The sequence below is a fragment of the Protopterus annectens genome, chromosome 11.part0 (genome assembly GCF_019279795.1).
Source record: "Protopterus annectens isolate FY-2018-M chromosome 11.part0, PAN1.0, whole genome shotgun sequence".
Lineage (NCBI taxonomy): Eukaryota > Metazoa > Chordata > Ceratodontiformes > Protopteridae > Protopterus > Protopterus annectens.
In genome coordinates, this window is record NC_056745.1 from 1,418,753,403 (window position 1) to 1,418,767,547 (window position 14,145).

At 40.2% G+C, this 14,145-nt stretch overlaps 1 protein-coding gene across 2 annotated transcripts in view; it reads left to right on the plus strand.

The window, feature by feature from the left end:
• MET (MET proto-oncogene, receptor tyrosine kinase) overlaps positions 1-14,145 on the plus strand; it is a 1,562,736-nt gene that overhangs the window by 958,253 nt on the left and 590,338 nt on the right. For both annotated transcript variants that reach the window (XM_044088706.1, XM_044088705.1), the window contains exon 8: positions 11,661-11,797. In XM_044088706.1, the coding sequence (XP_043944641.1) occupies positions 11,661-11,797 (137 nt within the window). The remainder of the gene's footprint in view (positions 1-11,660; positions 11,798-14,145) is intronic.

Sequence of the window (14,145 nt, forward strand, 5' to 3'; positions counted from 1 at the left end):
GGCACCCAATGAGAGCTTCTCATGTTTGGAGGGATTGACATAATGGTTCTGTTGTTTACCTTGCAGATATAAAGTACAGGGTTTAATTCACACCTTTGCAGGAAATTGGTTAGGCTTAATGTGGCCCACAAAAGCAGTTAGCCTAGTACTTATCTATGAATCTATGATCCTATGTGGAAATGAACAGAAGTTCAAGCATACAGCTGTACACACAGGACTGATCATTACTTGAAAGGCAAACATTTGGAGAGAAGGTTACAATCTAGCCCTCATAAAAATATATCCAGTGTTAAACTGGCTATCAATTCTCAGAATGTGCTGAGCTCCTCGTCTACAAGCACGTTTTTGAGCCCCCAAGAGTCCTTTGTATTAGGCAAGGAGGGGGGAACAAGGGTACTATATAAAATCTATACAAAAACTCTAAAAAGAAAATAAAGAAAGCTGTTTTAGAGTTTTTGTAAAGAATTTATAGATATGTTTTATTATATGTTTTCCATGTGTATTGTATATTTAAAATGTAGTTGGATAGTTTATAAATTGTTATATAGCTTTAAGGAGGTATGTTGATCTATTGGCCTGCGTCATGTGATTTTACACTGACTATGTTTAAGTGAAGTTGAAACTTTTTCTGTACACACTGAAGAAGGACATAGGTCCAAAAGCTCTGAGTTCATGGTCTTTGAGTAAAATCTTTTGGAGTATTGCATTAAACGTCGAGTGTTTCCTTCCACTGTATTTTGACTTGGTTTGGACTTTTTTGGTTACAATGAAGGTTTACATCAGTGCTGGTGGTTGGCTATGTGTAGGTCTCTCCCCTGCATAGGCCAAGTTAGCTTGAGTGTAATAAACTGCTAGTTCTGTCTCAATTAACATCTGGTGAGCATCAGTAGTGCTCACTATCATGTGACACTGTCATGTGACACTATCATTGGATATCATGAATGAGCTGATGTCTGTAGGTATCAAGTGCTTTGCAATGTTTCCTCACTCAGTCTTCTTTGATGGTTTGCTGTGAACAATGTATTTTTCCTCAAACCACCCTTACACCAACTCCATTAATCCTGGACATAATGTACATCATGAAAATATGTATTCCAAGGATGTGCTTTTTTCAGGTGTGCTACTGAAAATACTAAAAATCTATGTGAAGAATTTGTGATAGCAAATTAATGTAACCAACAGAAGAAAAAAGCTAATTTAATAGTCTCTTGTTCACAAAATGACAAGTAAATTTGAGGCAATGCATGAGAACAGAATATGATCCTTGGAGTGAATTTAATGACAGTAACAGGCAATGCATGAGAACAGAATATGATCCTTGGAGTGAATTTAATGACAGTAACAGGCAATGTATGAGAACAGAATATGATCCTTGGAGTGAATTTAATGACAGTAACAGTCATCTGAATGTGATCCCTATTTACACTAAGTGTAAGAAGCCATTGCATGCTTAATTTAATATTATTATTATTAGTTATTTACAGGGTCCCCAATTTTCTTTACCCAGCTAAATGAGCTGGTCTTTCTCTGGCCATTTTTAATCACAAGTCAGAAGTAATGCCAGAGATAAGTGTGAGCTATTCAGAGAGATACCATTCAACCAGCTGAGAAGAAACTGAATAACCCAGCTTAACATAAAGACTGGAAAATTTATGAAGCAGCAGATGCCCATAATTGCTGATTGGCTATCAAGATTAAATCTGTGAACCTGAAATTGTAAGGCAGAAATCTTAACCGTACCCTGTGAGCTGCACAGCTTTTTCCACTGTTTAGAAACAGTCACTTTATTAGCACTGCTTTTGCAGAGAATTTGACATTATACTGGAAATATAAAACGGAGATGTAAACAGAAAATGATTGAGAATGAGAAAAACTCAGCTGTGTGATAAGGTGATAAGAACTGGAAAATGCATGTTGTTCGAACCCAGATGAGTATACATATCATAGCCTTCGTCCTGTGATACTGTCATGTTTATGCTAATAAGGTATAAAAGACAAGAAAAAGAGTCATCTAAATGACAAGGTACTACTTTGGGCATGAGATGGGCAGACTGTGTGACTTCTTCTGTTAGATAGGAATGCAAGCATACTCCACTTTTAAGCATTTTGGGCAGTCTCATTTTTAAAGTTTGAGAATAAGATCCCATAGGAACAAGATGTAGGTGGCTACTCACACAATAAGGCAGAGTCAAATTATGGCATGTAGTTACATTTAAATCAGTTATTTTATTTCCTTATTTCCATAAAGGCATACATTTTCTTTAAATGTTGAAACACTGGCCTTCTTAATATTACATTTATGAGAATACCAAATTGTAGTAATTCTTTATACAGTAAGAGAGGGGACGTTATTCGTAGGACCTATGCTGTTGACTCCTTAACTTCAGAACTCCCAATAATGCACCTTTCTAGGATTGTTTAAGATGAAACATTTTATCATTTACATTCTCAAAATGGATGACAGTGTGAAAAAAAACAAAGATGTTTGAAATACAAAAAATGGTTGAAAGGGTAGGTATCCAATCATTCAGAAACCCTTGTTCCCATTTTTGTACATGGGGTCAGGGTGTCACTTCAACAGTGACAATCATCTAACCTCATGGGAGTCACAGATAAACTTGCTTTTAAAAAGTTATTGGAATTGCTCATAGGTTCATAGGATCATAGGTGTGTACTAGGCTAATGGCCATGGGGCCTTTACAAGCCTACCCCATAGAAGTGCCCTGGCATCGTGCCGTCCGACATTAGTTCCCAATGCCTCTATCAAGTAGAGTCAACTGGAGTGGTCCCTGGAGTGAACTTTCTATTACCCATCCACTCATCAAGATTTCTCTTGAAGAGGGACAGCGAGGTGCTCTGCTTGACATGTATTGGAAGTCTATTCCATAGCATGGGCAGTCTTTGGGTTATGAACCTGTCCCTCCAGCATGTTCTGTTGATTGTGGTAATGAGGTTGAGGTCTCTGAGGTGTGTGGTATGGAGGGATTGGGATTTCTTTAGATGTAGCACTTCTAACAGAGCTGGGTCAGACATGGCTTTGTAAGTCAAACAGAGATCACCTCTAAGTAGGTGATATGAGACAGAGAATAGCTGCAGTCTTTTGAGTCTGTCCAAGTAGGACATGTGTTTAATGCCTAGGATCCTCTTTGTGAGGTACTTCTGTGGCCTCTCCAGCTGTTGCAGGTCTATAGTGAGGTACATGCCAAATGGGTCATTATACTCAATGACTGGTCTAATGAGGGAAGAGTAGAGAGAGATAATGACCTCTTTCTTCCTGGATACAAAACCCTAGGTAATGAGATGTGCCACATAGGAGGACTTTCTGACCACAGTGGCAATGTGGTGGTTGAAGGCAGAGGTTGCTGTCAACCTGCTGCACCAGATCTCTTATAACGCCTTCAGTGTTCCCATCGATGTGGTAATTAGTGGGAACTGAGTTTTTATCAAAGGTGATGACGGCACATTTTTTGGCATTAAGGTTAAGGCCATGGTTTTGACACCAGTTATTGATCTAAGTGAGGCCTTTCTGTAGGACATCTGCATCACTTGGGGGGTTAATAATGGCTCCCAGCTTGCAGTCATCTGAGAACTTGGTCAGCCAGAGTCCCTTTGTGTTGGCCTGGACTTCTGAGAAGTAGATGCCAAACAGGAGAGGACCCAGGACCAATCCCTGTGGGACTAAACTCGTGACTGGTCAGTGGTCTGACTACTACTTTCACACTGTGTGTTCTATCTGTGAGCCAATTTGCAACCCACCTAGTGATATAGGGCTTAATTCCTAGTTTGGTGAGTTTATCAATAATTCCTGAGTGAGGAATGGTATCAAAGGCCTTGTCCAGATTGAGGTAGGCTGTATGCACTGCCTTACCTTCATCCACAGCCTTGGTGCCTGACTCAAAGAAGTCAACCAGGTTGAGCAGGCATGATCTCCCTTTCACAAAGCCAAACTGCATGGGGTCTAGAGTTTGGAGATTTCCTATATCTTTGTTAATCAGGTCCATGAAGATGCACTCCATAGCTTTACATATCAAACTCGTCAGGCTAATGGGGTGATAATTCCCAGGGTCTGTAGTTGCTCCCCCTTTACGGAGAGGGATGACTGTAGCAGTGCACCATTCGGTAGGGACAAAGCCTGAAGTGAGGCTGTGACTGAACAGGGCACACAGATTTGGTGCCAGTTCACTTTGTAGTTCATGTAGAACACAGCCAGGGATATTATCGGGTCCCATGGAAGGTGTATTTTTGGCCTTGGATAATGCCGCTTTAACCTGTGCTGCAGTAATGCTGGGTACCTGGCATTCTTCTGGTATTGTGATTGGTCCTTTAGGGGGGAAGAGAGTGGTAAAGGTGGCACTGAATCTGTCAGCCAGTATGCTGTCAAGATCTGTTGGCTCAGTATAGGAGATGTCATTGTGCAGTAAGTCAAAGCAAATCTGGGTAATGCCGTGGAGGTTCTTGATATAACTATAGAAGGCTTTGTGATTGTTTTTAGTGTCTGCTGCAATTGTGCCTTTATAGCTTGCTTTAGAGAATTTGATGAGGGATCTCAACTTTCTGTTGAGTCTAATAAGGGTGTTTTTCCAGTCTTGGGACTTCACCTTTTTCTGCAACAGTTTCTTCCTTCTGTTGTAGAGTTTATTAATGGCAGGGGACCATCAGATTGGCTTCCTTTTTTTGGAGGAGTGCATCTTGGTTCTGTTGGGTATTGCCAGGTCCATGCATTTATGTACATGTTCGTACAGTGCATTGGTGAATGATTCGGCAGTCATGCAGCTATTTTCCATTGAAATGGGTGCCATGAAGTTGTCCACCTCTGTTTTTAGGACCCCAAAGTCAGCTTTGGAGAAGTTTTTCAAGGTGGTCACCTTTGCTGGGGTGTGGTTGATATGTGGATTTCCATGGTGATTAGTTTATGGTCAGATCAGACCAGGGAGGGATTGACTACTGGTGTAGAGCAATGGTCACTCATGGTAGTAATAACCAGGTCAAGGATGTTGCTTCCTCTATTTGGGGTCAGAAAGAGCTGGTCCAGGACATTGGAACAGATGAATTCCAGGAAGCGTTGGGCCAGTGTATTGGTGCTTGAGTAGTTCTCCCATTTGATGGAATGTTGGGTTGGACCTTAATAGATTCCTGGGTGCTTAGAAACATGAAGTGAGAGTCTAGGGACATGGTTGGGGACCTAGAGCAGACTATGACCTGGATCAACATCTTACCCAATGTTAGTTGTACCAGAAGTATCTCAGATGCATTATGCTGGGCTACTAGTCTGGAGGTGTACATATCCTTTATGACTATGGAGACACCACTGCCTTTGGAGCTGCGGTCCATGTTTCATAGCCAAAAGGTGTGGAATGAGTTATAGCCTGGTAGCTGCAGAAAGAAGAGAGGTGAAAAATAAAGTGAAGGAGTTAGAGAGCAGATGAAAAATATTTAACTGCAATAGAAATAAGGTTATTGCTGAGCAAGTTCTGAAGGAGGTGAGTAAGAATGCAATTTTCCATTATTTGCCAAAAAGCCAAAACAGCAAGCATACAAATGACGCCAAAAGGCAAACAAATGACGCCAAAAGGCATACAAATGACGCCAAAAGGCATACAAATGACGCCAAAAGGCAAACAAATGACGCCAAAAGGCATACAAATGACGCCAAAAGGCAAACAAAGTTTCCTTTTGCAATCTGTGAACCAAAACCCTAGCACTGCATTCCGACCAAAATTTCTGAATACTGGTAGTGTTATGCCAAGAGTTGTATAATGTTAGGTGTAGGGCTGGAGTTTGGGGCAGGAACAGGGGCAAGTGTAAGGTTAAGGTTAACATGCATTAGTGTGCGTGTGCAGGGAGGTTTTCCTCCAGTGAAGAAATGGGTGGAGTAGATGGGAAAAGGGATTGAGAAAGGTAGAGAAAGAGGCAAAATAAGAGGTGTGGCTTTGGTCTGCTTTTCGGCTTATTAAAAGTTGCCAAGCATAACACAAATAAGCATGCACTTACACACACACACACACACACACACACACACACACACACACACACACACACACACACACACACACACACACATACACACACATTAGTAGAGGCTAGTGTTTCATAAGCTGTTTCCTCTTAATATGTGATTTACCTTAAACTGGTCGGAACTTTCCAAAGAGCTAAGAAATTTTGCTTTGAAAGGGTGCTTGTAATTAAAACTTACCAAAGGAGAAGTGAAAGTCAAGATTGCTGTATCAGAAACAGAGGGTGCAGCTTGGCCTTCACAATCTTCATCACAGAGACATTACCCCTAAATCCCTTCTAATATATACAAACTCTACTGTCACAAACCACGACCAAAGCAGAAATACCCAATACTATGCTAAAGCCAATGGTGTGTGAGTCAATTACAGTAGAAAATGAGGAAGTGACGTAATTTGACAGGTTGTGACACCTTTCCTATCCATCAGCAGTTTCTATAGTTGACCAACAGACCAAGAGCACGCACACACACACACACACACACACACATATATATATATATATATATATATATATGTATATTTATATATGTGCGTGTGTGTGTGTGTGTGTCTATATATTTGTCTGTCTGTGCACACACACACACGCACACACACACACACACACACACACACACACACACACACACCACATTATGTGTGGTGTGTGGCAGTGAAATATGCAGAGAGGTAGCCGAGTGTGCCCAATATAATACTAGAAAAAAACAATATAAAGGATCAAAGAATCTTGCCTAAACTCATTACTTAACAATGGTGCCCATATCTAGGAGGCTCGTAGGTGAAATCCCTGGCAGGAATTTATGGTTTTCCATCCAGTCATCCAGGCTACACTTAAACAGGATGATAGAGAGGCTTTGTTTGATGTGAACTGGTAACCTGTTCCAGAGAAGTGACAACCTCTGAGAGACGTATCTGTCTGTCCAGCAGGTCCTATTTATGTCGCAGGCCAGGTTAAGGCCCTTGGAGCGGGTATCTCTTGTCCCATTTGACCTGTAGATGTGCAGCATTTCCATTAGGTTTGGATCTGAGATTGCTTTGCAGGCCAGGCACAAGTCTCCTCTAATTTGTCTGTACACTACTGAGTACAGTGACAGTAACTTCAGTCAGTCAATGTATGACATGTGCTGGAGACCCTGAATTTCCTGAGATCTTTCAAGCTGCTGCAGGTGCCTGGTAAGGAACATAACAAACCAAACATTGTACTCAGTTATTGGCCTGATGAGGGTCAAGTACAGGAGTGTTATGACCTCTTTTATTCTTGAGGCAATGCCTTTGCTAATGAGGTGTGTGATGTAGAATGCCTTCCTTACCATGGTAGACACATAGTGGTCAATGTTTAGGGTACAGTGAACTTGTGTTCCCAGGTCTCTCACTACTGAGATGTTACTTAGGGTATTATTATTATATGATAGTCTGCAGGGACATTGTTTTTACTGAAGGGGACAAAAATGCATTTTTTGCACTAAATTTGAGTCCATGGCTTTGGCACCAATCATCGGTTTGTGTAAGCTCCTCTTGAAGTATATTGGCATTGTTTGGGGATTCAGTGATTGCACCTAATTTGCAGTCATCAGCAAACTTAGTCAGCCACAGCCCCTCTGTTTTGGCTGAACTTCTAAGAAATATATTCCAAGCAATAGGGGGCCCAGCACTGACCCCTGTGGAACCCCACTGGTGACAGGTCTGCTGGTTGAGGTAAAGTCCCCAACTTTGACTGAATGTGATCTGTTGGTGAGCCAGTTAGCAACCCACCTGACTACATAAGGGTTGATATTCAACTGGGAGAGTTTATCAATGATGCCCGTATGTGGGATTGTGTCAAAGGACTTAGCTAAGTCAAGGTAGTTTGTATGCACAGATTTGCCTTTGTCTATGGCTCTGGTGATGTTTTCAAAGATGTACACCAGGTTTAATAGGCATGGCATGCCTTTGACAAAATCTAACTGTGTCAGATCAAGGGTTTGGGGATCACCTATATCCTTGTTTATAAGCTCCATGATGATTCATTCCAAGGCCTTGCAGATAAGGTTGGTTAAGCTTAAGGGTCTGTAGTTCTCAGGGTCTGTTGCTGTACCCCCTTTATGAAGGGGGATGATGGTTGCTGTTTTCCATTCCGCAGCAACAAAACCAGTACTCAGATTGTAGTTGAAGAGACTACCCAATGGAGGTGCTAACTCATGTTTTAGACCATTTAAAACACAACCTGAGATGCCATCCAAACCCATAGAGGCTATGTTTTTGGCCTTGGAGAGAGCATTAATGACTTGCTCTTTAGAGATACAAGGTGGGGGAGATGCAGAGGGAATGCTTTGTGGAATGTTTGGAGCGGACAGGGGGTGAAATTTTTCACCAAACCTGTCAGCTAATAGGTTAGCTATTTTCGTAGATTCAGTGTGTGTGATGCTGTCCACAATGAGTTCAGTACATGTCTGGGTCCTACCTTTTAGGTTATGGATATAGCTGAAGAATGCCTTATGGTTATCCTTAGTTATGTTTGCTAAATTATTTTTGAAGTTGCCCTTAGAGGATTTTACAAGCTGTCTTATTTGTTTGTTCAAGCAAAGGAGGGTGTTCTTCCAGTACTGGGTCCTCTATTTTTTATTCATAGACAGCATCTTCTTCCTCTTGTTGTATAGCTTATTAATGCTAGATTTCCACCAGGAAGGCTTGCTTTTTCTTGAGGATCTTGTTTTGAACCAATCAGGTACAGCTGTGTCTATATATTTGTATAAATGTTTATAAAGGGCATTTGTGTATACCTTAGTATAGTTGCGAATGCCATCTGTGGGAACAGGAGCTTGGAAATTATTTATGACATCCCTTAGGAGGGTAAAATTGCCTTTGGTGAAACTTTTTAGCCTGATTTCACCTAAGAGGAGTTCAGGTGTTATAGCTACTTCAAATGTGACCAATTTGTGATCAGATTTAACCAGTGAGAGTCCTATACTTGTGGTGGTGCAATGGTCACCCATGTTGGTGTGGACCAGGTCGAGAATATTTGAGACCATTGTGGGGTTGCAAACTATTTGTTCCAGGGCATTAGTGCTAACAAAATCTAGGAACCTTTGTGCTAGCATGTTGGTACTGATATAAGTTTCCCAATCAATGAAGGGATAGTTAAAATCGCCCATGACTAGAGTGTTTGGTTGTAATTGGATTGACTCAAGTAGGTCCAAATAAGCAGCGTGGGTGTCTTGGTTCATTGAAGGGGTCCTATAGCAAATAATAGCTTGAAGTGGGGGGTCTTACCCACAGTTAGTTGAACTTGGAGTAACTCCATGAAGTTTTCCTGTCTAACCAGTCTAGAGGTGTATTTATCTTTGATGAAGATAGATAAGTCCTCCTGCTTTTGTTCTCACATATTCATTTTGTGGTCTGAAAGTGTGAAGGCATTGTAGCCTTGCAGGATGGGATACTTTCTATGGCCCGAAACCAAGTTTCTGTGACTGCAGAGACGTCAACATCCTCCAAGGAGAGGAGTGCTTCCAGAGAGTGCAGTTCTGATTTAAACTCCTAGTGTTTAGCAGCATAACCTTTAATTTATTTGTGAGTGATATGTTCATGTCAGAAATTTTGTTCTTGAGACCTTGGCTAAAAAAGGCACTATGGGAGAGGCAAGTGCCTTAGCCAGTATCCAAAAGCCTAAAGATGACAGGTGAAGACCATCTCTGGCAAAGCAACACGGTCTATCAGTCATGTCATCCCAGGCTGACAGCAGCTGAATTCCCTTAGAATGACACCAGAAACCAAGCCAAATGTAGAAGCCAATCATTTTTTGTTGATTTTGTGGTATCATTCTAGGTGAGGGTAGAATGCTGCTCAATGCTAGGGACATACCTGCCTGGAACACATATTCATAAAACTCAATCATGTCTCCCTTGATAAAGTCCAGTGAGGTACGTCTCAAGTCATTCACACCAACATGAACTATGACAGAGTCATAACGGTACTTGTTGAGAGACTTGAGTGCACATGTGATCTGATGGATCCTGGCACCCAATAGACAGCTGACCATAACCTTATCCTTGTCCAGCCTGGTGAGTGGAACATCTGTGTGTCTCACAATGGAGTCAACTATGACTAAAAAAATTAGTTTAGAGGTGCTTTGCCTTAGGATCCTATTTGATGAGACACCGGTGCTTGTGTTTTTATGTGTATTGAGTGCAGTAGGTGCTGTATTAGGTGTAGCATGTCTGTGTTTGGAAGGCCTCTGTTGTTTAGGTAGGTTTCTGGTGAGTACGTCCTGGTATGATGGTTTATATGTTGAGTGCATGGTTTGCATAGGAGGTGTAGTATGTGAGATGACAACCTGTTCAGTGTTACTGCTCTCTGCATGAGAGAGAAAAGGATTCCAAATTCACAGTGTAGATGCATTTCTCACAAATTGTACTTGGGTCTTTTAGGAGTAGAGGGTTGTCAGTGTACATGAGGCAGTTCCTATACTGCCTCAGGATACCCATATCAATCAGGCTGATAGAAGAAATGGAGGGAAAATTACCATCCAGAATTCTAGGTTAAATCCTGTTTTCACAGTGGGGAGAGAAAATGGTGGGGTGTGGTACAACTGTGTACTTTAAATAGGGTCTATACTAATGGGATGCTCTGTAAAGGTACTAGCAGGGGTTCTGTAAATGGTGTGAGACTATGGTAGAATGTTTCCTATTCATTTCAGTATGAAGTAATAACTAAAATATTTATGCAAAATGTGTATCAAACAGGATTTTATGTAGTTCCTGTAGGTTTTTATGAATATTTTGTCTTGTGACTGGTATTCTGCTCTAGTTCAGAGGTGATTTTTATTTTTTTATGGTGTCAGGTATGTTTTTTGACATTATTTTAGTTATATAGTGAGGATGATTGTGTTAGAATGCATTTAAATTTTTGTTTAGGTAGCTAAGGTGATGTACTATAGTTTTATGGAACCAGTTCCATTTTGCTAGTAGTGTCATTTGCTGATAATTTTTCATTATGATTATTTTTTTAATAATGTTTGATTTGGGTTGTGAGGACTTGATTAAGACAGAGATAGTTGTTTTGGAAGGTAGCGTTTATTTTTAGTGCATGCAGCGTGCGTAGTTTCTCTTTTATTTATTAATATCTTTTACCTTAAATGAAACTGAAATGAGCATTTCTGATTGGTTGATGAGCTGACAACATGGAGACAATGTTAATAAATGTATCGATGATCTAAACAGGATGTGTATAAATAAAGATGTGTACATCCTGAAATGAGATAAATGTATTTATTATACCTAAATATCTACATATGCCATTGGGATACACACACACACACACACACACACACACACACACACACACACACACACACACACACACACACAGATGCACACACCCACACACACATAAATAGATGCAAGCACAATGGGTAGTTAAGATATTACCTTGTACGAAAATGCTCTTCATGATGACAATGATAATGATTTACATATGAACACATTTCCTGCAGTGAAACTTGAAAAAGGATATGCCAATATTGTAAAAAGAAATCTCAGACATTAATCAGCATAATAATTGCTGTAATCTCTTTTAATGATATTCTTTATTTCCTCTGCATTTTAAATGGAATTGTTTTTTATGATGCATTTTTGTATAATGAGGGGAAATCTTATATGTAAATTTGTTTCTCAGAATCCAGAACTAACAGATGTCTTCCCAACTTTTGGACCCAAATCAGGAGGAACATTGCTAACACTTATGGGAAAACACTTGGCTAGTGGAACTTTCAGGGAGGTCTCTGTCGGAGGAAAAGTCTGTGCATTTAAAAGGTATCAACACAGATAAGAAAATATTTGTCTTTTTCAGATAAATGATTTCTTTTTCAGGGGTGTGTATGCCAGATATATAATAGTAGTAGTAAAGTGACTGTCCTACATTTAAGCAGTTCCCTAGGATACATAATTTAGTCATACATTTATTGAATTCTCTGAACGCTAAAATATTTGTCTGCATATTAAGTTAAAGCACAATATGATATTCAAATAATCATCTCATCTTTATTTAGTTTCACTTTTGATGTCACTATTTCTGTTGCCAAGAAGCATTAACTGACATTTGTTCCCATATAGCAACCATGCTCTTTCTGTCTTCACTAAATGAGGATTTGAGACAGTGGGCTTCATAAGTAAGAGCCTACCTTGGTCAGATACTCAAAAGAGACATAATTTATGTCTGGCAAGGTACGAAGTTTCACTGCATAGTGGCAGAGCTGATTGCCTTAGCTACATCTCAGAAGTGTAGGACATCTAGAAAAAAATTAGTTTAACTTTATAGCATAAACCAACTGGCTGTCATTCCTTATGGTCCTTCTGCTAGCAATCCTTATGCATGTCAGCTTTTGGTTTGCTCTAAGGGACGAGGACATAAATGTAAGTTTTCAAGCTTTTTAATCACCTGAGAAGCTTTCTAAGGAGATCAGAGGGTTTTACTGAGCAAAATGTTTAAGGAAGTACAGGAGCTGACAGACCTTCCTGTGCCTTACCCACCACTTCTGGATTAACTACTTTTAGCTAGTTAGTTTATTTATCATTTGTTATCCGGGTAGGTGGACTGGTCTGAGGACCCTTTCCAGTCATAACCTGAGCCAATCATAAAAACCTCAAAATCAACACACAACTGTATACATGAATACTTTGGTAGTATTACACATGATTATAAAAGGTATTCAACCATACAGTAGAGTAAATATCATTAAAACAAGACTGAGTGACACAATGCCCACAATCCCCCTTTATACCAAAAAAAGACTTTAAAACAAACTGCCTTTCCATCCAGTATATTCATGATAAAGAAGGTGGAATAAAAGATGCAGTAAAAGAGCCTAGAGTTTTTTAGCTGAACAGGTATGTGAAGTACAACTCCTGCTCTGAAAATAAGGTGTTAAACCAGTATTCTGGATGAAGAACGCCTGGAGTTGTGCTATTCATGTAGTTTCCGAAAGAGCCAGACATTTCCTGGCTATTTGTAGAAACTGCATAATTTCAGCTATTATATAAAGTACATGAATTTCAGGGTAGTAACACTTCAGACCATTTTCAGGCAACGTCCAAGGTATCATGGGGTGATTCTGTAGGCAAACTTGATGAATGCTTACTGCTATGTCCGAGATCTTGAGGCAAAAGATGAAGTTCATGCTCTTTGCAGCTGCTTACACTTTGAATCAATGAAAATGAAAGTGGACAGTTAAGTCTCCAGACAACCCCATGCACAGCTGTCACTATTTATTTCTCCACTCCCCCTCACCCATCACATATAGACATGCATATAAACATACCTGCTTAAGATGACATGCGTATAAACATACCTGCTTAAAACATCTTCCATAAATGCTAGGTTTGGGGATGTGAAGAGTCCACTGTATTATGTAGCCAAGTATAAGAAGTCTTCTTCTTCTTCTTTTTATTCTCCTTCTTCTTCTTCTTCTTCTTCTTCTTCTCTTCTTCTTCCTCTTCTTCTTCATCTTCTTCCTCTTCCTCTTCTTCTTCTTCTTCTTCTTCCTCTTCCTCTTCCTCTTATTCTTCATCTTCTTCTTCCTTTTCTTCTTCTTCTTCTTGTTTCTTCATATTTTCCCTCATTGAGTGCACACACACACACACACACACACACACACACACACACACACACACAGACACACACAGACACACACAGACACACACACACACACACACACACACACACACACACACACACACACACACACACACACACACACACACACACACACACACACACACACACACACACACACACACACACGGGTTTATATTACATTACTGAAAACCCGTTATATCGAACGAATTTCCGACCCGTAAAAGTCAAACTCTCATAATAGCGAAAACCCAAATGAGCGAATTCTTTCCCTGGGAAAGAAATTGCTAGCCCTACCATGAACTACACACTACTTTAAACATAACCACCCCCCAACTAAATATACCAACTCCGAGATCACACTACAGTGGAGAAAAGGGCAAACTAACAAGGATGGCCAAGCGGTTTCTTTCCCAGGGAAAGAATTTGCTCATTCGGTTGTGCGCTATTATAACAGTTCGACTTTTACTGGTTGATGAAAAGCCGTTCGATATAACGGCTTTTCAATAATGTAATATACATCACACAC